Here is a 26,439-nt window from a genome sequence, read left to right on the forward strand (position 1 = left end):
GTTAATGAGTTAAACCACAGTGAGTTGATAGAGATCGAGTTTTGTTCCAGTCAGTTGGTGTGCATTCATTTTTATATCTTTGAAAATAATAATAATAATAAAAAAAAAAAACAAGTAGAAGGGAGTCCATTTTTCCGACGAGATGCAACCCTTGAGGAAAACAAAAAAACAAAAAATGGCACTGTGTAAACGGGCGAACAGGAAGGAGGAGACCGAGAGCTGAGGCGACAGACGGGCTGATATGAGGTGTGACGCTCCGTGTCCAAGTCCAGGAGAAAAAGGAGCTCCTCAAAACGCCACAACGCGAGCGTTTGCGTTAATGCCGGCGATACAGGAGAGGCGTGCAGAACTTGCGGCCGCCTTGCCGCCAAAATGACGGATCCCTTCAAAGCGGTACCATCCAGTCTGAGGTATCGCACTTCAGGAAGTCACCTTTGCATTGGTCTGGATTTCTGGGTGGTACATTTATTTACTTCACACATGCACACATTCACAGTTAAGGGATGCCCAGTTTGCAATCGTCTGTGTTTTACGTCTCAAGGATCGAGGTCAAACGCGCCTCGACCTCGGCAGGGATCGACCGCAAGTTACAACGCACGAAAACTGCTCCTACAGTCAGTGGTGTAGATTTCTCCAGATGTGACAAGTCCTCGGCGGACTTTCAGCAACAAGAAAATCACATCTTGAAATAAAACACAAAAAACTAAAGGCCCGAGATGGCGAGAAGCGCTCAGCTATGTACAGATTAAACTGCCCAGTCGAGACAAAACAAGTTGTATAATGGCACAGTTACTGGTTTTCTTTGCCACATCAAAATGCAGTCCACATGTGATCAAACGGTTCAGACGTCTCAACCTGCACACGTCAATGTTCCGTATGTGCCAGAAAACTCGCTCTGAAACACGTGAAAAGAAAAAAACAAACGATTCCAGTTGAGCCTCTGCTTCTGTCCCCAACTCCCCCAAAAAAACTCAACAAAACAAAAACAAAACATTTGTACATTTATTTCTCAGGAGAGGAGGTCATGAAAGCGGAAGGACATGAACAAGAACCTCAAGCAGGGACACCAGAGGGAGAAAAGGTGAAGACACAACAACACTGAGCAGGTTTCAAGGGAGTGTCTCGTCTGGTACCTGCGGGGACACTCGGGTGGGGACTTTAGCTCGACTTGCCGCACCGACAACGAATCCGACACTTTGCTTTATTTCCCCAAAAAAAGCATCTTTGCCACCTGCAGGCGACCGCCGGCAGCCTCCCACCTCGAGTGTCGCGTGCTCTACGGGCTGAAGGAAATGTGCTTCGCCGTACTCCGTTTTGATATCGTCCATGGGAGTCACACATCAGACTGCCCTGAAGCACAGCGTGTCTGAAGACGACGGACAAAACTGGGACGTGTCCATCAGGCATCGCTCTTTGCAGCCGGCTAGAGGAGGTGCAGCTCGCAGCAAAAGCTAAGGTCACACCGATATCAGGGCGCCGATACGCCGCGGCGACCGAGAGAGAAGTTCTGCCCCGCTTCTGTTCCTCTAGCTTTTGGTTGTATTTTATCATCTGTGTTCTCTTTTATCTGTTTGTCTGAAAAACTAACAAGTTTCTGTGTTTTTCTGTCCATAAGAGGAACGAACAGCAGCTACTGTGCAGCGGGATCCCACACTGACCTGCTGAACAAACGGGAGAGCCACTCAGGGCCGCTAACTGGAACCAAAAGAGAGAGCAAATACCAGCACCGATTAGACAGGAGCATAATTTGGACTCGGCCGAAGTCTGGTCCTGGGTCAGTCTCGGACACAGCACCTGTGAGGGCCTCTGCTGCAAAATTTCCATCAATGTTCAACAACTACATCTCCCATGAGTCTTAGCTGCTGATACGCTGCCAAAGCTCACGAGCAGGGATGGGCATCTGACCTCAACACCTTGCTAAGCTACCGTGGTGTGTTGCACAGGCACTAGTTTCTAAAATTCAAAGGATATCCAGCCCCGTTCGCGGGAGCTGTCGTACGCTAACAGAACTTTGGTTGACATTTAGTGAGTACATTTACCAGGAGAGACGATCGATACCACTCTGCACATTTAGCACAGAGCTGAAGTCGGGACGTGGTTAGCCTAGCTTAGCATAAAGACAGGAAACGGCTAGAAACGGATTGTCATTTCAACATGTTTGTTGGTGTACACGTTAAGCAAACCGGATTCTAGTGAACGAGCTTTATGACATGTTTAAACTTAAGAGCGCCAGACTAGCAGCTCCCCGTCTCCTGTGTTTATGCTAAGCTAGGCTAAACACCTCCTGACACCAGCTCCATACAGACGTGAGAGCGGTACTGATCCCGTCGCGCTCTAAGAAACGTTTAACTCGTCCATCAACACTGTCTAAGTTGACCATCCAGTACAGTAAAAGACACTCACTCATCTTCGAATATGGACAGAAAACCACAAATTAAGTTTCAGCTTTGCAGGAAAACCAATAAGAGACCCTCGATGAGACGAAGACATCACCGTGCTGAGGTGGGTCTTAGAAAGAGGCAGAACTTCAGCTCTCCCTTGTCTCATTATTTACATCGTTTAACGTTAGATATTGTCTCGTTAAGCTGTCCACCTCATGTGGACACAGTACAGTTTGACTGGATGCTGCTGAGCTGCATACGTATGAACATGTCATAATTATTGTATATATCAATGCTGTGTATTAGTGTTCGGGGCTATTTTCCCCATGAAATTACTACAGTTCTGTTGGAAAACATTAATTCTTTTAACGCCTTTTACTCTAGCTTTTACGTTACATCTATTCATTTTCTTGGTATTATAACAGTATGTAAAAATGTCAAAAATACTTTGCATTACTGGCTGCAGCTGTTAAACAGTGACGACTAAGACTCTGACATGTAGTGCTTCTTTTTTTCTGCTAAACGGCTTCAGCATTCAAACTTCTAAGGGGGAAAACAGGCGAAAATGTCTGGAAAACACCATTTCCAGCGTTAAAGAGTAAAAGAAAAGAAGCCAGAGCTTTAAAGAGGATGTTGGTGGACACGCAGCTTTGTAAGGTTCATTAATAAGATTAATTGGGGAAGGGGGGGGGGGGGGTGTCAACCGACCACACAGGTACGGAAAATGGAATGAAAGACAACAAACAAAAAACTGAAAATTTACAATCAGACGACCTCCGCACGCTGCAGAGTGGAGCAGAAATCAAAATCCACACACCCAAACTAAGAATAAAAAACGTTAAAGAAAAATATTTCCAAAAGCACAACATTAAGTTTTTTTATATCCTACATCCAGCTTGATAGCGACATTAATAGTTGAACAAGATCAATATATTTTTATAATCATTTTAAGGTACCTCTTATATTTTTCTGAGTATTTACAACTGTACAAGCAAAGCACACACTTCAAAGTGCACAAATTTAATACAGTATTGACTAGTTTTGCATTTACAAGGTTTATATTTTTCCCCAAAAAACAACCTGAAACTATTAAACAAGAAACAAAAACAATCCAAATGATTCTTTTTCGTACAGTTTACAAAAACAAAAAAGGGAAAAGAAAGAAAATGCTGCTCGATTTGTACTCTCTCTCTCTCTCTCTCTCAGTAAGACTTGTGACGTCTGGTACGACTAAATATTTTCCACATGTCACGCTTCGTTAGCATTTTGGGGATTTTTTTTGAAAAGAAATAAACTCTATGCTTGTCTTGTATAAAAGTTAAGGCAAAGTCATTTTTCAAGTTTAAATAAAATTCAAGTTTCTCAAACACTGGATGGATTTTTTTTAAACATTTTGCGTATTTATAGAGACCTCGACGCGTCTCTAGTTTTTCTTCTCCCTAAAAGAAAACGTAACGATATTTCTCATGGAATAAACAGCACTGGTTTATAAATAAGTGGATATGGTGCATCTTCTCTTTTACCATTTCCACCAATGAGGGAAACAAAAAAAAATAATTATAATAATAATCGACTCATCCAAGTGCATCTCAGTCCTTCAAAATGAAAAAGAAAAAAAATCCAAAATATATAATTTTTTTTTAAGCAAACTCAAGATTTAGCATCCAAATCAAAAGCAGCTATGAGCACGAGTACAGGCGTTTCAGTGAAGCTTTCCCTTCTCCAGATGGGCTCCTGTTTTCTCTTAGTGGGATTACCCAGAATGCTTCTTGTTGCAGGAAGACTTTGGCGAGACATGCGAGGTCCCGCATCGTGTAGGTTTGCGTTTCCCCCCAAGCACATATATTTTGTATAGTACAGTGGTTTTTTAAGGGTGTTTTGCATCTGAGGAGACAACTTTAAAAGATGACCCTTCGCACACGACCGAGGAGCAGAGAGGAAACTCACCTCGAGCTGTCTGATCCCAAAGAACGGTTTTATCGTTTGAGTCATTTCGACTCGTGTCGACACTCACATGCTGATAATTCAATCTCACCAGCCAATTGCATGTTCAGAGTACAGTAAAACATCCAGGACTTGGTTGGTTATCTGCCAAAGTGGCTGCTACAGTAGACAGACCTCCCAACCAAAGCTTGGATTCAACAAAATCTGACCACCAAGTTTCCTCCCTGCATCTTCCTGCTTCACTCTGACTGAGGAATGAAAATGTTCCACCGGCTCCCCGACAAGCAGCGGTCACCTGAAATGCTGCTTGATGAAGTCCCGTTAAGTCTGAATTTGTGTGGTTGCTAGTGTTAGCGTCTCCATGCTGAACCACATTCTGTAGGCTCGAGGTGAGTGAAGGACGTAACGACGTTCTCCTTTAATCTGTGCTTTAAATTTAACTCCTGTCGGCTGAAATTTATCCCAAGAACACAGGAGTGAAGCAGTCAGTGTGCTTTGGTCAATCTTTTCTTTTCGTTTTTTTTTTTTTTAAAGAAAACACTCAGGACAAATCAAAGTGTGCAAACTCGAACTAGAAGAAACCAAAGAAGCTTGCTGACAGAGAAACAAACAAACTGTTGTGGTAAAGACTCAAACAGGAGGAGCTCGACATCTTCACCCCTGAGGATGGATGGACGCGACCTCCCTGATCGCGCTGCTGCTGTAAAGCCGCCTGCTCTTGTCTGCCTGCTAACAGTGTCAAATGTTTAGAATTCAAAGCATGTTTGGTTCAACGCTGTTCACATGAACCCGAACAAAGTCCTCCCGACGCAGCGTCTTTCCCGCTCCAACATGGCAAACCACATGCCAAAAAACTCACTCTTCATTTCCCTTCATCCGTTCAGTTTGAGTAGAATATTCTAGGTCGATTCAACCGCCTCACTTTCCGTATACGCCAGTTTTACAAGCACTCGTTCAATGAAAATCCTCATCGATACAGAAAAAGAGGCCAAAATCCAAACCACTGCACGCCTATAAGAGCACCAACAGCAAAAAACAAAAATGAATATGAGCATCCACGGCGAGCCGTCAAAAACATACCAAGCTGGACAACTCTGCCAGGTCATGTGACGCCTAAGCGTTCGTCCTGCAGTGTGTTCAACAGGCATCCACAAGGCAGAACAGCAAAAACAAAGAGCTGAGCGAGCGTCTGCAGAGCTGCTGTTGCAGGGTCCTTGGTTGATTTTCTCTGGAGAACTCTCACTGAATTTGCATCTTTTTTTCTTCTTCACTTTAAGGATCAATTCCCTTTTTCTCTTCAGGTAGGATAATCAATCGCTCGCCCTCTGAGTCTGACAAAACACTGACAGTGCAAATAAAGTTCTGGTAGTTTTTTGTTTACATACAGTAGATGAGCTGTGGTAACAGATTCCAGGATTCGACGTCTAGCACCAAATCTAAAAGAAAGAACTAGAAACATGCCACGGTTTGCCAAAGAAATCCCACTGTCACCCCTCTGTAGAAACGCTCCACTCTCAACTCTGAACTCGTGCCCCTTGTGGTGCATTTTTGGCCTGTTCGTCCCCTGAAGAGTCACGTTGTCTCAGCAGATGTTCAGAACACGTACGCCTCCTCCTCCTCCTGACAGCTGTGTGTCACAGTGGCAAACTGACGTAGGTTTACGGAGCATCTGAATGGCAGCTAGTGTTCATTTCCTCCTTCCTAATCTCAGCTCACCAGTGTTTCCTCACCTCCAGAGCGAACTGAGCCGCTTCAGATGAGAAGCAGCCGTTTTATCGTCACAACTGGATTTGTCAGCCTAAAACCTGCCCGTCATGTGCCCGCTGATCGCTTTATTCCACAGTTTTTAACTGGGAAATGAGAAGAGAGGAGAGCATTGCAGCTGTGAAAGTTTCCCACACTTTCCCAAAAATACAATGCCAAGAAAACTGAGGGTCCCCTGACTCATGAAATGTCCTCACACACACTGTAAGCAACTGAAAAAACCACCTTAAACCCACTTCCAGATATTTCCAACGGACAAAAAACTTTTGTCAACAACATCAACAAGGTGCCGCGATGCCTCATTTCTCTTTGATATCCACGTGCCCTTCCTGTCCGGCACTAAAAACAGCACTGACCTCACATCAGCCGTCAGACACAAGCTATGCGATGTAGCTAACTAGTTAGCAGTGTTAGCAAATAGTAAAAATAACAAAACAGCAGAGGGAGGTGAATCTTTACAGAGAAAATGATCAGAGGAAGAAACGGCTGAGGCAACACCCAGCGACGATGACCAGCAGTAACGGTACCGACAGTGGACAAACAAAGCTGAGCGGCTGAAAGACATAAACACATTTTCAACAAAGTCGTATAGTGTGAATAAATCTGCAAAGAGAAAAATCACTTTGAGGCGATGTAAACCAAAGGAGCCCAGCTGTCGTGATGAGATTTAGATGTTAAGTCTTGCATATGGATGTGAGTATGTATTAAAAAACATATCTGCTAATTATAACCCCTAATTAAGCTACATGAAGTTGCACAACGGTGCCACTCAACATGCAAACAAACCCCTCACTATGAGAGCCAAACAAGGTGGAGTCTGTTGTACGCACTCTTTCCCATCATCCACTGGGGTGGCTTCCAACAATGCCCTGCTGCTTCGCACACAAGACTAATTTTATCCCACAAGGCCATTTGGACAGAATGAATCAATTTCAGTGTTGTCTGTGCCAACTTATAGGCTGACACAACTACGTAATGCAAAAAGAGAAAAGGAGAAATAAAAGTGAAATAAAAAAAGCAAATAAATAGAATAAAAAGAATGAAACGGTGCTCTACATGCACAGTAAAGTGCTTTTTGTCTGCAAGCCCTGATCCAGAAAAGAAGGCGTCCTCTATGCTTGTTTGTGACTGGTGATTCTGGGATTTAAGTACTGAGTAGCCCTGACTTATATTTCCTTTTTTTAAACGCATCTCTGGAGCGTAGTGGGGGAGGCTGGAGGACACAGGGAGGGGCAGGGAGTCGCCCTACTGCGGGGACTTGGGCGGGGTGTGGTGGGGATCTTTGCTGGGGGTTTTCCCTGGGTGTGGGGGCGGGGAGGCCCACCGCCCGGCCGGCCTTCGGGCATCCCTCGGGGGTCTGCCCGGGGCGGCTGAGCCGGGTTTAGAGGAGGGGGGGTATGTCTCTCTGGCCTTGGCCTCCACTGCCGGGATGGAGGCGTCGGGGCACTTCCTCTCCTCGCCTGTGGGGGCAGCGCAGGCTGGCTTGGCTTCCTTGGGGGTCGGTGGTTGCTGTAATGTCGGTGCGTCCTTCACCCGCTGGCAGATCTCAGCGTAGGAGGGCTTTCTCAGCTCCTGGCGGGAAACAACAACAACGGAGTCACAAAATATTCTGCACCCAAACCCCAACACATTGATCATCGACGCATTTCCTTCTGCACGCCTGTTAATGTAAGTCAGAAAGAAACCAGACAGACGAAACACCATAAACGACAATAACCTCCTAAAAGTCATCACACAGCAGACGTGCATGACGAGCAACATTTTACAAAGACGTAGCATTGCAGAGAAAAATAAAACCTTCGGCCACAGGACAACCTGTAAGGTTCCTTAAGTGTCATTAAACCCCTTTGGACAATATAAACAACAAACTAAAAACATGTTTCTGAAAAACGGCTTGTTCCTGAGAAGTCAACTTTCTAGAGATTCAGAGGTTCATCAGCTGCAGGTTTGTTTACGTTTTACTGCAATGCTAAAAAGCATGAAAAAGGTCGCATATGAGGGAGGAAATCAAAGGAAAAGGAGTCATTACTGACCGTGGCAGCACCGTTGACTTGCACTGATTTGCTTGCAGTGGACAAAGTGCCAGGAACTCGCTCCACTGACAACTGCACCTCCTTCGGCTTCACCTCCGTCACCTTCACCTCCCTGAAATAAACAGACACAAGAGGCAAGGCCAAATAAAATGGGTGGTCAAGCGGTCGTGAAACACACAGTAACAGGAACTTAATGCCAGCAGCCGGGCTGACTGAGTCAGTTTGTGATGATGCACATCCTGATGCTTTTCATGCAGGGTTACTGCGCACCGAGCGACACGGGAAAACGCTCTGACTGCAGATGTAACTGCAACAGAGAAGGTTCGATATGAGGGAGAGGTAGAAGAGCGTGACGGAGAGCAGCGCCGTGCATGAACCGTCGCTTCAACAAGATGCCGGCGCTGCTTCCTCCTCCATCACCAGTGTGAAATTCGAGCCCTATAAGTAAAACATGTGGAGACTCGATGTGCAGAGCCGTTAACAGCTCTGCAGGTGAACTGTGGCGGTGCGGCAAAGCCGGGCAGAGGTGATGAACAGCGAAGCATTTCTCACAGTTCTACAACCCCGATTCTGATGAGGAGAAACATTAAATATATTGTTTTTGTGCTGTTTTCAGTGTAAAAAAGGAAAAGATCACATTCTGTTTTATTTATGTTTTACACAGAGTCTAAACTTTTGGAATCAGGGTTGTGAGTAAGTATTACTGAAAAAGCACCAGTAATAATGAGTATCTTCCATGCACACGCACACCTGGATACACAGCAGTGGACAGAAAAAAGACCCTGTGACGCGTCTCAGATTCAATGATTCAGAGTGGTTCTTACGTTGCTGGGAGGGACGGAGCGGGACTGTGTGGTGGGCCGGCGGCTGGGGTCAGGGTCGGGGCTGAGGCTGAGGTTGAGGTTGAGGCTGAGGCTGGGGCTGGGGCTGAGGCTGAGGCTGAGGCTGAGGCTGAGGCTGGGGTCGAGGTGGTTGGCGAAGGCTGGAAGTTTGTGGGCTGGAAGCTTGTGGGCATCGGAGAGGTGGAGGACCGAAGCGGCTCTTTGGGGCCCGCTGGAGAGAGACCTCCTCCGGTACTGGAATCAGCACTTACATTCTGCAACGAAAACACACAAAGAACGAAGAGGAAGAGACTTCAAGTGAGGCAAGCAAGTTTTTATTGCTTTGTAGCAGTAACAGTACGAACACCAATCAGTGTACCTTTCAGTTCTACATAAATATCGCCTGAACAGGAGTATCTGATAAATCTCTGTGCTCTTAACTATGAATCCTTACAACTGTTTCCTCATTACATTTGAAACACAGCAGCATCTGAAGGTCATGGCTGCTCTCGAGTGGTGATTTCAGCTAAAAACAGGGAACGCAACTGATGAAGAAGAGTATCTGTGAATCAATCTGCTGATATGGAGAGTTGATTTAAAAGAGATTTAAGGAGGGGAGTCCAGGGAGTCCCTCAGGAAATCATTTAGCCCTCTTCAACGCGATGCTCACTCCTAAAAATGTGTCTTCAGCCTGGTGTCCGTTAAACATCACCCGGTGTAATACACTGAGACCTGACCCTGAGCCGACTGACCACATAACATGTGGATCCCAACTCATACAGGTCTTCAAGGGTCTTCAGGTGGACCCCTGAAGACCTTTACCTGCAGGTGAAAAGACAGCACACAGATACATAGAATGCTCCTTCAGCTCTTCGTCTTTACCCGTTCCTTTGTGGTTCCAACAACGACGCTGCTGGCCAGCCGGCTGTCGAACACATCGTCGGTCTTGAGCTGGCCGGCTGCTCCCGGCAGGGGAGGGAAGCTGGAGAGACCCAGCTCGAAGCTCGGAGACGGGGGTTTGGGAGGAGGCGGCGGCGACTGAGGCGTCACTCTCTGCATGATGTCAACAAACACAGAGTCAGCACACAACTTCGCAGAGGAAGGGAAACAACCTTGAAACACAAAGTCAAAGTACAGCAATAGAGAGTCAGTCAGCTGACGGGGCGTCCACCAACTGATCGCTCATTAACGCGTCATTACATGACAGGATACATTTAATCCTGCTTTCACTTTTTCCTTTAAACTGGTCTCTTAATTCATACAAAAGCTACATATTTTTAAGATCTAAATACAGCTACATTAGACTGAAAAGGGGGACACCAAAGAAGTACTTACTGTAAACTTTTCGTCCCTCTTTTTCCTAGAAGCAGAAACATTTTTCCTTTAAGAAAGAGAACACTTCAATTTACAAACATCCACTCTAACTGAAACAATGACTTAACCTTTCACAATGTAAAGACACAGATCACTCCTACATCATATCAATCATACTTCAGAGCATTCCCATCTTTTGATTGACAGCCAGTGAACGGCTTATGTCTCAGACGGACTAGGCCACATCTCAGCTCTGTTAACGCAGATGAACAGCAAAGTTAACAGTGAAGATTTTCTGAGCAACTTTCTCCTTTTTTCCCCATTTATACAACAGAAATGAACTGATAATAGCTCAAACACGCGTTACTACAGAGCTTACAGCTGTGCGTCAGGTGTGCATGCTTTTGTTTGCTGAAAATATTAATTCAATCATTTTTAAAGATCAACTTTCCACAGTTTTCCTGATCTGAAACTGATGAGTTACACCTTTTAAACGCGGCTCCTGTTGGAGGATATTCAAGTACGAATGATTTTGGATCAGAGTACCTCCAGGTACTTTGTCTTTCAGCTATCCATACATACAGTTTGGCTGAAGAAAGGGGTCTTACAGATACACTGAGTATCTGCCCAGTTTAAACATAAAGCTGCTCGTCATTCCTTAAATGCGTCCTGGCCCTGAACGTTGACAGCAGGCTGAGTGTGGATAAAAAGGATCAATAAATGTAGATTTAAGGCACTGCTGTTTGATGAAGTTTCTGATGTTCTTTGTGGTTTACTGCACAATTTCTTACAAAAATGTTTTCCTATAATTTTACATTTCCTGGAAAATTGGCGAATGACATACTTTTCAAACTGTGCAGACGTGTACTATGAGGACAGGACGGTGCTGTTATTGAGCATTATTGTGCACTGGAGCGGTGACATACCTTCCTCTGCCGACACCCACGGGGTAATCTGTGGTCGTGGGCTCAGTTACTCGCCCCGTGCCCACCGTGTCCCTGCGTGGGAAGGCGGAGGTGGAGGGTAGCCTGGTTCTGGGCTGGCTGGTGGGGAGTCGTGTCGGCGGACTGCTGCGAACCCCGTTGAGTCTCTCGCTGGGGAAGCTGGGAAAGAGGCCTGGGTTGTCCAGAAGGCCGGTGCTGCGGTCTGCTGTGGGGATGGTTGGCCTCAAGTGAGGTTTACTGTGATTCCTGCAGGAAACAAGAACAATCCTGAAACTGCATTCAATTCATCGGATATTCAACCGTATTCAGGACTGTGGGCTGAAGTGATATTAGATCGGATCAGCCTGTACTGTCTCCCTTGTCTTGGGCATTCGGGAAACACAGTGGATGTAGCAGTACACGTGTTCAATCAAACTTCAGTCAAAATACACAACAAGAACACTGCACGATGATACGACAGAGACAATATGAAATGTAAGAAATCAAAAGCTATGAAGCAAAGTTATTAAGGTAGATAATGTAACAGCATCCTCCTACTCCAAACCCTCTCATCGCTGTTAAGAAACAAAAGCTGGAGTTAAAGAAATCTTATCACTCAGAGATATTTCTGTTAACAGACGCTTGTTTTCCACCATTTTCCCCTGTGTCAGTGACGGAGGAGATACCAACCTGTTCCTGGGCGAGTAGTGTCTGACAGTGAGGGGGGACGTCGCTGGTTTGAAACTGTGCGATGTGGTAAATCCATTGATGAACTGGTTGTTGTGAAATGGTGCAACCTGGTTAAAAGAAAACAGGAAGTGAATTAACAGGAAGTGAAATCAACATATTTAGGGATCAAAATGAATGAGTGCTTGCTTGCAGTGATGCCTGAGTGCAGAAACAAAGTGATTTAAAAAGGGTTTTTTGGACCTGGTGGTTTAATTTAATAGTTTCAAGTTGAATTTTATATTGAACATAAAGTTTCTAAACCAACCAATTCTGGGAAGCATTTACAAGATCACAATCTGTTTTTATTCAAGACCAAGTCAAGGAAACAATTTTAAAACTGTACGTAAGCAGTTCAGAAAAGGACACCCTGAATTCCACTATTTCCATCTGATAAACCTGAAGCCATGAAATCAAAATACGTCTGGCATGTTGTACCACCTCTCATCCACAAGCGTGTTGACTTCCACGTAAATACAGCGCAAACTCACGGTGACATGTAACTGTGACAGACGTCTTCGTTCATGAGGTCAAACTACTCTCATCTTTCTGAAAAACAGCAGTATTTGTAGTCTACACTTCAAATTCATCAGCTGCTTCTTACCAGTGCGGGGTCGATGAAGCTGTGCGTGGCGGACCAGGCCTGCGGCGTGATGAGGCTGTACAAGGGGAACTGCTGCTGGGGGCTGTAAACTGGCGGGATGTAGTAGGATGTGTAGCGCTGCTGGGCGTACGGGTTCACCTCCACCGGCCGGTAACCGTTCTTTGGCATGAAAGTGTTGATAGCGATTGCCTTCGCCTTTATCCTCGCCTGGTAGAGCCACAACAGGACAGGAAGTTAGCACTGCAGCTCTGATAACGTAAGAGCCAGACTTCAGATGACTAGAATCCTTCATCTGGATAAAAGATATAGTTAAAAGTGGCCAAGATCTAAAATGTGACAGTGGGGTTACTTGAAAAGTAAGAAGCAGCCGGCTGGAAAAATGTTTTTAATGTCCGGTGTTTCAGTCGACACCCGGCACTTACTGGAAAACTGCATGCGATTTTCAATATATTCTTTACAAAATATTTAATGAAATATAAGTCTAAAATTATAGGGAACTATGCGTCCAAAAATAAAAGCAAAGCTGGGCCAGGAAGGGCGGCGCTGAAGTTTGAGGAATGTGCTCAAATTTGCTTTGCTGATAAATCTGCAGGTATGAGTCAAAGAGTCCAAATGTTCACTTCAAGCAGTTTCTAAAAATCAGCCTTGGTCTACGTCTTTGTTTAATTATGCTTTGAATTTCCATTGAATACCACGCTAACAGTTACACCTGGTGTAGACCTGCACTGTGCTGAGGGCTGCCTTCTAGTTAAATGTGTACTTGTACTGTTGGTTTATTGCTGATCACTGCATACCCACACACACTGCCTGACACAACGTTCATTCATGCTTGGACCAGAATTTAAGCAGAGTTCATGTGTCAAGCACATCAGCCAATGTAAGGTTGGAACAGAAGTTAGCTTTGTGTTCTGTAACTAAATGAACTGATTAAGCATAATTAATGCAGTAAATGAAAGAAAAAAATAAAATCCACAGCTGTGTGCAATATAACAATATGGTATATAAGGCGGTGGGAGAAAAGGAAGGAGCTGTCGGGCGAGGTTCTTCTTCTGTGGTGTTAATGGGGATTTTCATACATTAGTAGAACTACTTAAAGATGTGATGTCACTTAACCTGTGAATGAACCTCCTAAATGAAGACCTGTGACGCCTTGATGTGTTTCTCTGTGACACTGCTTAGCTCTGCATGAGGAAAGATATCTGCATCCTCTCCTTCACTGATGAAAATTCGACATTTAAGACATTTGAATTTGGACTGACGTGCAGAAAGTGACGGCGACGTAGTCCCACTATCACAAAAGATGAAAGACCAGCCCACAGACAGACGCATGACGAAGGAGATGAAATAAAAAGGGTGCATCTGTACATGGCATTTGATCGTGTTTAATTGAAAGTTTTTCTTTCCTGAAATCTGACAAATATTGACCGAAGTTAAATACACGATGCTCTGGTCTTTACACATCGCTCTCTTCTACAGAAACTCAATGAACTTAGGCGTTTCCTACCTTTATAGGCTTCCCTTGGAAGGTCTTCACCTCCTCACGTAGATACTGATATGCCTTTATCAAGAGAACGTGGACATTTCAGCGTTTCAGGGAAAGCAGATGATTTTAAACGTCACGATAAGCAGAAATATGAATGACAAGTATAACATATAAAGTAAGGGTGCAGTCACTGAAACAGGGTAAAAGCAAGCTTGGATTTCTATTTTTTCTCTTCCTACAAATCATACAAATATTTCTGATACCTCATCTCAAGCACGGGGGTGGTTACATAGATTTATCCAATCAAACATGATTTGGGGTGACCGGCTAACTCCACCTATCACGCAAAACTGCACTCGACCATAAGCCTGTGGGACTAGAGGCCAGCTGAGCAACTTCATGGGAGGCGTGTGTCTGGATGGCAGTTAGCCAAATCTTTATTTACACTTGCAGAAGAGCGTGGCAGAGGTCTGTTCTCGTCATTTCGTGCTCGTCCTAATCCTGACCTTTGGGACAAAAACGAATAATAATAGGAAAATAACACACTGACTTTCCACTTGTGTTGTTACCTGCTGTGCATCTGCTTCTGATTCAAAGGTGATGAACCAGTTGTCGTTGTAGGCAAATTCACAGTTGATGAACTTGGGTAAGTTGTCCCCTTTAAAAAGAGCTTCGACCTCCTGCAAAACAAACCAGGAGATGAAATTCAGTCATTTTCATAATGGCTAACTAAAACAACCTGAAAATAGAGAAACAGCAGCTATACAGCAGTTCATATTAAAGTATTGGCTCATACAAAAAACGTATTTATTAGTTAGATTTCAATTTTTCATTCTGTGATTGAGTTTCTGGTGTATTTCATGCTTGTTCCCATCTCTTTTCAAACATACATACTTGCTTGCCACACCCCAATTAACACACTGGACAAAAAAGTCTCAAAAACAAACAAAAATAAATAAATATTACAACCCAAAACACAACATGTCTGGGAAATAACCCCAGAATGTTAGGTTGCAGGCTGGGGTGCTCCATGAAGCACTTTGTTTGCCAGAGAGCTCTAAGGTCAATTATCACGTCTGAGTCCTGTTGTAAATAATTCAGTTAGCCGTGAATACTTCACGTGGCTGATAAATTTAAAGATGCTCCACACACCGTGTTTGCTGCAGAATAACTATATTAAATAATAGCACGAATAACAGGTTTCCTGCCTTGATTTTGACCTCATCAGTGGTGAAGAAAGCTGTCAGACCCCTCCCAGAACTGTCACAGCGTCACTCTTACGAACAGAGCCGATGACCACAAAGCCACTTTAGCTTGGTTTGAAAAGTGGCCACATGAGAGTTGTCAAGCTCGAGGGAATAAGAAGATTCAACGGCACGCCACGAAGGTTCATACGACAATCTGCAAAAAAATGGGCTTGAAAACTCGCATCTGCAGCTGCACTAGTGTTATTCTCAATTACTGCAGCTGAAATAAACATTAACACAGCATTTTCTGCCATGTTAATATAACGCTGACGCAGCACGATGCAGTAACATTAATAACCGTACGTGAAAAGGTTTATCTGACACACTGTGGAGCTGAAAATGTACCGCTGTGAGAAGCCTCTTAAGTTCTGAGTCTGTTGAACTGGAAATGTTCTGTCATGCTGAGACAGATAAACGTGGTCCTGATATCATAAGCATTCTGCAAATATTCCACAGCTGCTGCTCGACTGTTCAGGATTCTTCAGTTGCTGCTGCTGTAGCAGGAAACGGCTCCTGTGGAACAATAAGCCTCCTAAAATCTGCACGCGTGCGCGCAGTAGCCTATGGGTAAAACCTAGACTGTGGCTGCATTAGTGGAAACGATGGAGTGTCTCCACATTAAAATCCTGATCAGGTTCAGGGACCAACAGGTGAGACGTTTGACTTGGACGTCTGAATGCAGAATGGGCTCTGTCATCACACCACCCTGCTGTCATGGTTTATTCAGCTGATTCTATAGTACAGATGGTCTTCTGCAGACTAAATGATCTCTGGATCATGTGCATCCCCCCAAGACGGAGTGGTCTTGGGGGGATGCACATGTGGTCTTAAATACACAGCCCTACCAGAACGGAAAATAAAAGACAAACCAACAATGTGAACAGAGCGCAACGTCAAACTATCAATCACACACCGGACACGCTCAGTGCCTTCAACGTACGGATGTTATGCTTGTATTTAAGCTGTGAGCTGAGTCCGTGAAAGTGTTTATCGATGAAATAATCATACACCTAGTCTTCGTTAACTCATGCTGCAGAACTGTTGGGGGAATCAAAAGACTGACAAAGGACTCTATAAACAACGCGGACCATCACACAGGGTGAACATCCACTGACCTCTACAGGCGTGCTCTCAGGAACCTCTCTGAGGATCACGATGCAGCGGTTCTGATTGGGTCGCACCTTCTCCCCCTTCTCATCCACTTGGACCAATGGCAGAGCTGCAGATGCAAATTACAGAATGAAGCATTCACAGATTTAGTTGAACCCGAGTGTCTTGAATCTCAGTGAAAAAAAATGACACACGCTGCCTAACCGCAGCACAAATACCTTTCTTTGTTCGCAGTATCTCATCCAATTTCATATATAAAATCTCGACACTGCTCACATCACTGAGCCATAAAAGTGAAGCTTCAAGCCAGATTGGATTAATTTAAATAGTAAATTATGTGTGTAAATCAAACACAAGCAGGTAAGACTGATGAATGCACTTTAACAACCTCTCCTGGGAAATCACCTCCAACCACATGCTGATTAACAGTCACTGTGCCTGGTTGGTTTGTCTCGTCATACAGCCTTCCAAAGCATGTACGAAACCACCATCGAAGTCCTGCTTTACTCTGAGATTCTAGCAGGTGAGTCAAATCACAAAGCGGATGGTAAACGATGGAGGACAAACACTCGATAGTCTACTCACATCGTAAAATGTCAACGATGAGCTCCACGTCAGTGCTGAGCTTTTTGACGTGGTCCAGGTTGGCCACCGTCACAATTGGCACATATTGGTCGCTGTCCATCTGGGAGATGAGGTACATGTCACTGGCCAGATTCTCCCTGAGAGACAAAGAAGAGGCAGAGGTGGTTAGTGATACTTCCAGGGTGCAGCTCAGACGGCAGATGTGCCCTTATAACTGTGCAGAGGTGAAATTTAACCTTACACCTGGTGAACGTCCACCAGCTTTGAAAACCTGAGGGTGACATTTGGGAATGTGAACCGTGCTCTTCTTACCACAAATGAAACTTGTTCGCAACTTTAGTCTACAGCTGTTGCACACTTGGCTGCTTTACTTATGCAACTGTGAGCTAAGCAGTTTTCCAAAAGGAAACGCAACGTCGGTGCTCATGGTTTCAGTTTCTCTGAATATATTCTCATCCAGTATTTCGTAACATGACGCCGCCCTTCGGGTTGCTCTGTCCTCTCGGCCTTTGTCTCTCCTTCATATCTGGTTGTTGTCACTTGGGTGTCATTTTTTCTACAGTAGTTTGGTGAATCTAGCTAACAGCACGCTACACTTGATGAAAAAAGAAATGTTAAAATCTGTGAGGTCTCCCTTCAAACCAGCAGCTACACTGCCGTCACACAGACGTTCAACAGTTTCAAATAAGGCTTTCATTCAGACCACGCCTGACGCCCACAGACAGAGAGAGAGAGAGAGAGAGAGAGAGACAACAAATCACAACCCCCATGAAACATGTAGAACTGAAGAAGAGCTGTAGAAGAGAACTGACAGGAAAAGCAAGGTGAGCAGATTAGTCTGTGATTCAACACTAAAATAAGGTGGAGAATTAAAATCTACTAGAAACTAAACACGTGGCTACTTATCTGCTCTGTGAATCACTTGCCGTGTGGTCTCCTTTGAGACACACACACACACAAAAATCTGAAATCAAACCGGAGAAATGTAATTTTCCGCAACTGATGGAACGCCGTTGTGTGGTTGGAGATCCCGTTTCAATACAGCCAATCAAAATTGCGTAAAGCAGTAACGTCATCACTGTTCACAGACAGAGCAGATGGTCACACTGAGCCCGACAGCAGCCTGCAACACAAGAGCTGCAGACTCTGAACAACAACAACAACCACAATAACTTCACTGCTGACTTCCACACATGTAAACAAGCTCTGTCCTGCACGTTGGCCCGTTGAACGAGCCGCCAAACGTTCACCGAGGAAAAGTGCACTGCTGATGTCAGCGGCAGATGTCACTCTGGTCTGGTTAGATGCCGGTGTAGTTCTCACTCTTCGACACCACAAACAACACGCTGTCTGCCGATGACATGCAGGCGACGGCGCACGTTTGTTTACTTGCTGGATACTTCAAAGAGGTGAACACACATGGTTTATTCTGCATGGGGTTTCTGCACGTGGTGTGTCAGAGGTGGGAGGGTGTCAAAATCTCAGCCACACGGACCCTTGTGGACCCTCGAGGCTATGCTGACATGGAAGCATCATTTTAGCTTAACAGTAATGCAACTTCTGTTAAGCTAAGCTGGGGGGGGGTTCCACTGAGTCAGTCAGTTTATTGATCACTAAAGAGAGGCAATTTTTCTTACTGTGGCTCAATTTAAGTGCTTTTTCCCATTAACAAGTGTGAAACTGCTGCTGAGCAATGAGAAAAGCAGATGAAGTCTGAGATTTTAACATGTTTAGCCTGTTGCTCTTCTACATTAAAGGAATTCCTGAACAATCTGAGGTTTTTTGTCTTCTTTACTGTGTCACATCCAGAGAAAAGTACTACTAATTATAGACAATGGCTGATGACAGCGTGACGTCTGACAAGTCAACAACATAGAAGACCTCAATAACTAACGGCACCATCCTGCTTTGGTTCACAAGCACAAACCTATTTGACAAAACTTCGCTGTAAAACAAACTTAGCCTTAGTCCTGTCAAAAAATATGCGCAGTACCTCAGGATGATGTAATGTAATGTGTGAAATTATCAAGGTAAACTAACCGGGAAAGACAGAACTCCAAGGTCTTCTTCAGGTGCTCCCTTAAGCCCTCCTGGGGATTCTCTTGCTGGGAATCACTGCCTGTTGACAAACGAGGACAAGTTTAGATGAAAAAAAAAAATCCTAATCCCTGAGTCCTCGAGCAGAACATTATTCAAACCACTAAAATAAAATAAACTGAATATGAAGCATGATGTGGGGAAAGAGCTGAGCAAACACTTCAAGGATTAGTTGTGAGTCAACAAAACAGAACAAAAGGCTGCCGCACACTGTTCTCACTTTCATCAGAGGAAATCCATAATGACGTTTCTCTGAGCTGAAGAAGAAGAATTCTTTTATTGATGCCCCTTTGGGGAAATCCATCTTTACACTCTGATTAGTACTTTATACACATACACACACACACACACACACACACACACACACACACAGGGAAAAACCTAAACACACAATGAACATGGAAAGATGTCAGATGGTGGGTCGCCACAGTGCAGTGAAGTCCTGAGTGGTTAGGGGTTAGATGCCTTGCTCAGGGGCACCTCAGCAGTGTCCCAGAGGTGAACTGGCACCTTTCCACCAGCCAGTCCCCCTCCATTATGGACTGAGCTGCTATCCCAATCACTGCTACTACCCCTGACTGAGGACAGTGTGAGGGAGTCTAATGCGCTGTTTCGTCGACCCGTCGTCTCCTGTGCACCTGCCGATCCACAGGCCTGCAGAGGCTTTGCTCTTATAAGGATTCCTTATGTGAAAAAGTCAAAGAAAATGGTTTTTATAGACACAAAACATGCAGCACACTTGTTAGTAGTTCAACAGAGACTCAGCCAGTGTGACTCGCCTTCGTTTTTCAAGCAAATTTACTCATCGAGGGGGAAGTTGACTGACAATTCAGCTGCAGGACTTGAAACAGACCTGTCAAACCCAGAGCGTCATTTTTGATTTTTTCACTTGTTTGGTTAACAAATCAATTTGATAGTGTGATGGGGTCTTTGTTCATTTGCTTCGTTTGCAATCAGAGCTCATGTCAATCAGCTGAAAAGTGGCCTTTGGATGTGATGGTTTGGTGGGGTGGAGACTCCTGAAACAACGGGACATGTCGAGTGTTTTATAACATTTCTCTCAGCACCAGACCTCCCTTCAGCTTTGGTGTTGCTGACATTCCCTTCAGGTGGAGGACATTTAGAAATAAATGTCTTGTCACGGACAGTGTCTGCTCAATGAAACTTTAAAGCTGTGATAAATAAAACATAGAACAACAAACAGCTCTTAAGCAGTCACTGAATGCTTCCAGACAATAAATTCAGCTACTTGAGGTTGAGCACAGCTCTTAACAACATTTATTCCAATCGCTCTGACTTTAAAAGAAAAATTAAGAGGCAATATTGCAAGCATCCCTCAGTAACTGTAACTGTGATCATTCACTTAACCTGCAACCAGAATGAGTAGATACTATTAGCCTCAGCAAAGACCACTTTTTGACCACCTACAATCAGCCTGCAGTCTGCTCCAACAAACAACCAATCACTAACCAGCCCACCTGTGCGCCCTGGTTGCCCAGGCTCAGGGTATTCTGTGTAGGCTGGCTCGGAGCACTCCAGGGTGACGGAGGCCACCGGGGCCGGCTCGGCCAGCATTACTGGTACCGGTGGAGGCTCATCTGGGTCGGTTAGTAGAGGCTCCTTGTAAGCCTTGTCTTCACTGGCTTCATAGCCTGTGACAATCAACAAGGGGAGGCATGATAATTATTAAAGGTGTATCAGAAAATTTCAATAGCCATTTTACATTAAGGTGGTGCTTTTCAGGACAAAGTGCCTCATAACTGAGCCTCATCTACAAATGTATAATTAGCAAAGATGCAGTTATGCAACAAAAAATGAATTCCCATTAATACCTGAAGCTGTTTATGTCAGATGCACCACATGCAATTGTGATGGTTCTGATCTGATTGTTCAACAGTCTGACCTGTCGGTTCAGATGTTTCTGACAGCATTCACAAACATTTTTGTCAATTTTCCTTAATGGAAAATTCTATTTTATGTTCAGAATTAATCACTGACTATTAAATAACTTAAATTTTCTCCAAAAGCGCACCAGGTTACAGGCCCTTCTCTGACAAATCCCAAAACAAAGTGCTCCACGAGGCTGAAAGATCCCACTGTATCCCACTGTAACGTGTTTTATTTTCCAAAAAGTAAACAGGTGCAATCTGACACTGATCGACCGTCACCAGTAATGGCCGATGATGCTGAAACTCGTCTGATTCCGTTCAGAGGGGAAACTCAGAGCGACAGAGTGCCGGGGAAGACATGAACTCACTGTTGTACTGACTGAGTTAGTGCTGAAGAACGAACACTGTTACTGACTTCAATTATGACAACAGGTAGACATGAAGGAAGTGTTTGCAGCATCAACAGCAGACTGAAAAGGGAACACAACAGAGAGACGAAGAAACATGATAAAATATACCCATGAACCGATTAGAAATGAAGACCTGTCCCTGATATGAGGCTGACGTAAACAAAGGGAGCGTCCACCGTTTGGGGATTTATGGTCATGTATCATATAAATCTCACTAAAGCATCAACAATACTAAACCAAACTTTAATATTCAAATGGTACCTAAAATGCTTCCAGCAACTTGTGACTGTGATGTAAAATGATGCTACTCCACACAACACGTACAGCTGGTTTATTGAAGGTTTTTGTTTCCCACTCAAAGCTACACGCCAGAAGCCATTAATTTGATCCTTTAGACTTGTTGGAAACAAATAAGAAGACCTCAGTAGCTTGCGTAAGCTGCAACAGTCACCATGGCAGGCCAACAGAAAAGGCACTTCACCAATGCTAAATAAAACCTGACATCACACTGCCGCTCCCACTGTTTGATTGGCAGGTAATCTATGGAAAGTGCAGCATGCGTCACAGCATCGCACTGGTGTTTGCAGGTAGTAAACCTTCAATTACATGCTCTGTAACTGTCTTCAGACAACAGTGCTTCCTGTGCATTGATTTATTTGTGGTGGCCCTCCCCTCCTCTCTGTGCATACTCTGAATCAAAACATGATCATGTGTGGGAGGAAGGATTGTTGTTTCCTGCAGAAAAGCCGCTGGCAAAATTACAGACTGGGATCACAAATGGTTGGTATCATGATCTAGTCCGAAACTGATGTATTCAAATTAACTCTGGCAAATCAGTCTATCTTTATTCTTAACACAATGCTGTCAATCTCAGAGGCCCAACTCTTCAAATAAATTATTAGCAAGCATACAAGGAGCTTAGCTAGTGAGAATAACTGCAGTCAACCAGCTGCTGCCTGGATTCTGATGCACGTCTACTCGTGCTGCTACGGTACCGGTGCTTGGATCAGCCAAAAAGCAAAAAACACTTGCAGTTATTTGACATAAAGTGAAGCAATGGGGCTGTCTATATTGTTCAGTTAATTATTTACCATAAAGTACAGGTAATAATACAATAGTTATATACAGCATTTAGTAATGTTAAGAAAGCATGGGTGTGCGTCCTTCTGCTTCAACACACATGCCAAACACTGACTGCAAAGTTAATACTCAAAGTGTTGAAGTTTAATCAAGTCCATACCTATAAAACCTGTTTACCAGACCCAGATTTAGACTAATCCTTAGAAAGGGAGGCATTTAAAGGAAACATGGATGAGACTGGTGATGGTAGTGAGGTTAAAATGTGGGAAGCTTCCATTTCAAGTGTCTGAATTAAATCCATAAGTCCCTCGAGGTACTGAGCAGTAAACGCTGTCACCTTAACAGCCAAACCACTGCTCTCTAACAAATCTTTATTTGCCAAAAGATAAAAAATAAAACCCCATCTGAGGGTCCGGATAGTTTCGACAGATAAGGAGGAGGAACCAGCCACTGTTGGTGTTGAAGAAAAGCACTTTCAGTCCCTTATGGCATATTCACAATAAGTTTGCAGTGGTCAAAAAACGCATATGACGCGAATGGACGGACTATATTAAGTCTACAGTTTTCAGTAATTTATTTTCCACACACATCCTCACAGACATAAGAGATGAAATATGCTGGGATGCCAATCAGAGTCAAACTAATCAATAATTTCTGTTCGCCACCACATCCTTGTTGCCTGTGTATTGGCTATACTTGGCTGGGCACATTAAAGTGAGTGATTACGGTCATTTGTGTGGAGGGAACGGTGACAGTGGTTGGAATATTCATAGCTCACGCTAAATTGAGTATGAATGATTTAAGAGGTGTCTCAGCGTGACGAGAAAAGTGACAAGAATGGACAGACGCACTCTGAAAAGGAAAAAAAAAGGTCTGTGCGTGGAGACCAGCTGGTATTTCAACACGGCAACATTATCGGTCGCTCGACGATTATTACGGATACGCCGTATTGTTGGCAGCTGAGCAGCAAATTGGCTACAATCATTCTAACACTTCACATCCTTTCAACGCCTCAAATGACCCATCTATTCTGTTTGGTTTTTCAAAATTGACCAATGAACTGCAGCGGTCAAGTCCGACTGACTCTTCCGTTCTTTTCAGTGTATCAAATCCAAATTATAGCTCAACTCTTTTCAGCGTTTCAACTCGCAGCAACACCGACAAGCTGTTACACTTCAACTGCCACTTCAACTCCTCAAGTGCTAAAACCACACTTGACTTTCACACCAATTTCCAGTGTGTGACTGTAATTCATTCATTCACATTTCATGGCAGGTATGTTAGCAAGTGTGACCTGGGGTCCACTCGACCCTTCTACACTGTGCAAAAGTCCAGCTGACAGTTAAACTACCTTCAGTGCTTAAAATTCAGCTGACATTTCAACTACTACAGGAAAAAACTATATATATATATATATATAAGCAAATCATTAGAGCTTAATGGATGTCATATAATTGCTATAATGGTCAAATAACAGATGCTAAAAAGTGGTCTGTATATTCTGCATCCCAAACCGCTGGCTGACCTTCTGGGCCAGGGTCGGCCGAACTATCGCAGCCTTCCTTCCATGGCTGCAGGGCAGCAGTTGTGGTGTCTGCACTCCCGCTGGGGTCCAGGCTAAACATGTGGTTGGCCCATGCTTTCGCATTGGGGTTGAGGTCTGAAACCTTGGCGGATTCCTGTGAACAGAACACAGAGCTTGGTCAGAGGTGTGAATGTTAGCTTATGCATGATGTATCAGCACAGCAATAGCAGCTTACAGTGAAAAGAAGCAAATATACAAGTATTTACAAAACTCGTATTTGAAGTTTGTGACAAACGTCAGCATATAAATGAACACGGGCTATGCTAACATCAAGCAACAAGACAAAGAGCACAGATGCAAAAACAGATTCCATGTTAAAGTAAGACGAACTGATTGTTTCTAAATGTTAAGTTTTTTAGTGATTTTAAATTTGACACGATAAAGGGCCACTGAAGGATCTGACGGTGATACTGCAGTCTGTGACGCTCTTACATGTATACTTTAAAAGTAAGTTTCCTAAATTTTGTTTTTTAAAGCAATCTTGGTGTTCTCAGTGTTTTTAGTTGACTCATTTTCACTCATTTCAACATTCAAGCTGAAGAATCTAACGTATAGTGCTTCATACATTGTATACATGCATAATCCTTTGCTTGAAAGTCGTATTTGCTTATGTGACAACGTAGCCTGTTAGAACTGTTGGCAGGAAACCAGAAACTGGTTTGAAGTGACTTATTTCTATCTAACTGGAAGGGGAATATGGTCATGCACTTCTTGCAGAACTACACTTAAATGACAGTTTTGTGATGGATAGCATCATCAGGAAAACCATTACTGCAAAAGTTTCCAAAAATCAATAAATAGATAAAATGAACAGGAAAAAAAAAATCATCACACAGTGTTTTAGTCACTTTAATGTCCATTACTGAACAAACCAGAGCACTGCTCCAAGTGATTCGAGGAGCAGGAGTCTGCAATCAGACTGGTTGAATGGGAGGACTTACTTTCCCTGATCATTATGCTAATAGATGAGGCAAACAATTATGGTCTACAAAAATGCCCCAATTCAAATGAATTTTCTGACTTGAGCAACAGAATTGCTTTAACAGGCATTCAACAATCATGTCGTAAGAAAGCCTCATCTGCCATCAAGACTCCTCAGACTCACGCCATCTGACAGGAACCACTGCAAACAGCAGAGACGCTGGTACAAGCAGACAGAGACCAGGTCCATAAAGCCCTACTGCCGTCTGGACATACTCACAGAATCAAAGCAGCAGTTCAGCATGCATGTCTCACAGGCTAACAGACTGTAACCCAGAGCCGTGGTCAGAGCCAGCGTTTCATTGAAGTCCTGAGGCATCGCGGGCCAGGTGCTTCCTGGCGGTGGTGGTATAAGACTCCACTGCATCCAATCCATGATGAACGCACATTAGAGTCTAAATATCTCCACAGACAGACAGAGGAAGACTCCCAACCAACATTGTATGCCTTAAGCCATGACCCGGGCTCCTTGAAGTGAAGCTGCCACCACCACAGCTCTGTAGGCAGTCCCCGTCAAATCACAGCCACTGCCACGCTCTGTCTGGCCCCTCCGATCCGAGCCGCTGGGTTGATTCAACAAATCTGATGACAGCACTGAGGCTCCACTGCCCCGGTGGACTAGGCTGACGTTGCAGAAGCTGACTGGCTGTCTTGCTCTTGTTAAGCAGCCGTCTCCGCTTTTGTTTTGTCACTGTTGCACTGAGTCATTCTCTGGCAAAATACTGGAGCTGTTCAGGGAGTGTTGAGTTGCACACCTGAGCTCAAACGACGCCTGCTCCAGTGATCCACATGCTAAATCAACCCAGAGGCATTGCTCAAATTAAACCAGCCCTCTTGAGCCTTGGTTTTAATAGATTATTCTGCTAACAAGGTGAGTTGTTGAGGCAAAAGAAAGACTGGGAAACCTTCTTCTTATTCAAGAAGCAGCAAGTTGAGTTAAATATAGAATCAGTCAGAAAAACAAAGGAAAATGGATTAAAGGACAGAGAGCTGAGGGGTGACTTGATACGAGATACAAGATAAGAAGCAACATAGACTGTTCCTGGGTAGTATTTCACAAATGCTGCACTGCGAGATTATTCAGGGCTGCGTCTGGCCAGACAGACACACACCCCGCCACTGCTAATAATTCAGCCCTGCACTAATGTAAAACTCCCACTCCTGTCCGAGCGGGCTGCCATAGAAACTGTTGCTGACATCACCGGATGTGTACGTTCTGGGCACCACTTGACCTTTCAAAATTTTTAAATGTTCCCTTCCTTCACAGAGGAGGAAAAGGTTAGCCGCTTCCCTGATTGAGGATGTATTTTGGGAGGGGACGAGAGGATGTGATTCATCATGAACGGCGGACAGAGACGAGTTATTGTCAGTGTCATTGGAGGGCAGCTGGAGTAGCACTGGGTTTATTGCTCTGCCACTCTGATGGAGGCGAGCGTACAGACAGAGACAGCAGACATGCAAG

The 26,439-nt window shown here is 44.2% G+C and overlaps 1 protein-coding gene across 4 annotated transcripts in view; it reads right to left on the bottom strand.

The window, feature by feature from the left end:
* Positions 1-4,855: 4,855 nt before the first annotated feature.
* The window catches only part of larp4b (La ribonucleoprotein 4B), a 36,112-nt gene continuing 14,528 nt past the window's right edge, over positions 4,856-26,439 (bottom strand). Inside the window, exons 3-17 of one of the 4 annotated variants that reach the window (XM_076745908.1) lie at positions 23,937-24,090; positions 20,511-20,684; positions 18,976-19,054; positions 16,936-17,072; positions 16,356-16,459; positions 14,563-14,673; positions 14,015-14,068; positions 12,511-12,717; positions 11,871-11,977; positions 11,184-11,447; positions 10,279-10,303; positions 9,826-9,996; positions 8,947-9,218; positions 8,123-8,234; positions 4,856-7,661 (exon numbers count right to left, since the gene is read on the bottom strand). In XM_076745908.1, the coding sequence (XP_076602023.1) occupies positions 7,335-7,661; positions 8,123-8,234; positions 8,947-9,218; positions 9,826-9,996; positions 10,279-10,303; positions 11,184-11,447; positions 11,871-11,977; positions 12,511-12,717; positions 14,015-14,068; positions 14,563-14,673; positions 16,356-16,459; positions 16,936-17,072; positions 18,976-19,054; positions 20,511-20,684; positions 23,937-24,090 (2,298 nt within the window). In that variant the 3' untranslated portion in view covers positions 4,856-7,334. Of the gene's footprint in view, positions 7,662-8,122; positions 8,235-8,946; positions 9,219-9,825; positions 9,997-10,278; positions 10,325-11,183; positions 11,448-11,870; positions 11,978-12,510; positions 12,718-14,014; positions 14,069-14,562; positions 14,674-16,355; positions 16,460-16,935; positions 17,073-18,975; positions 19,055-20,510; positions 20,685-23,936; positions 24,091-26,439 lie in introns of all 4 variants that reach the window. The other 3 variants (XM_076745907.1, XM_076745910.1, XM_076745909.1) reach the window with 3 other exon arrangements.

Source organism: Chaetodon auriga, chromosome 12 (assembly GCF_051107435.1).
Source record: "Chaetodon auriga isolate fChaAug3 chromosome 12, fChaAug3.hap1, whole genome shotgun sequence".
NCBI lineage: Eukaryota > Metazoa > Chordata > Actinopteri > Chaetodontiformes > Chaetodontidae > Chaetodon > Chaetodon auriga.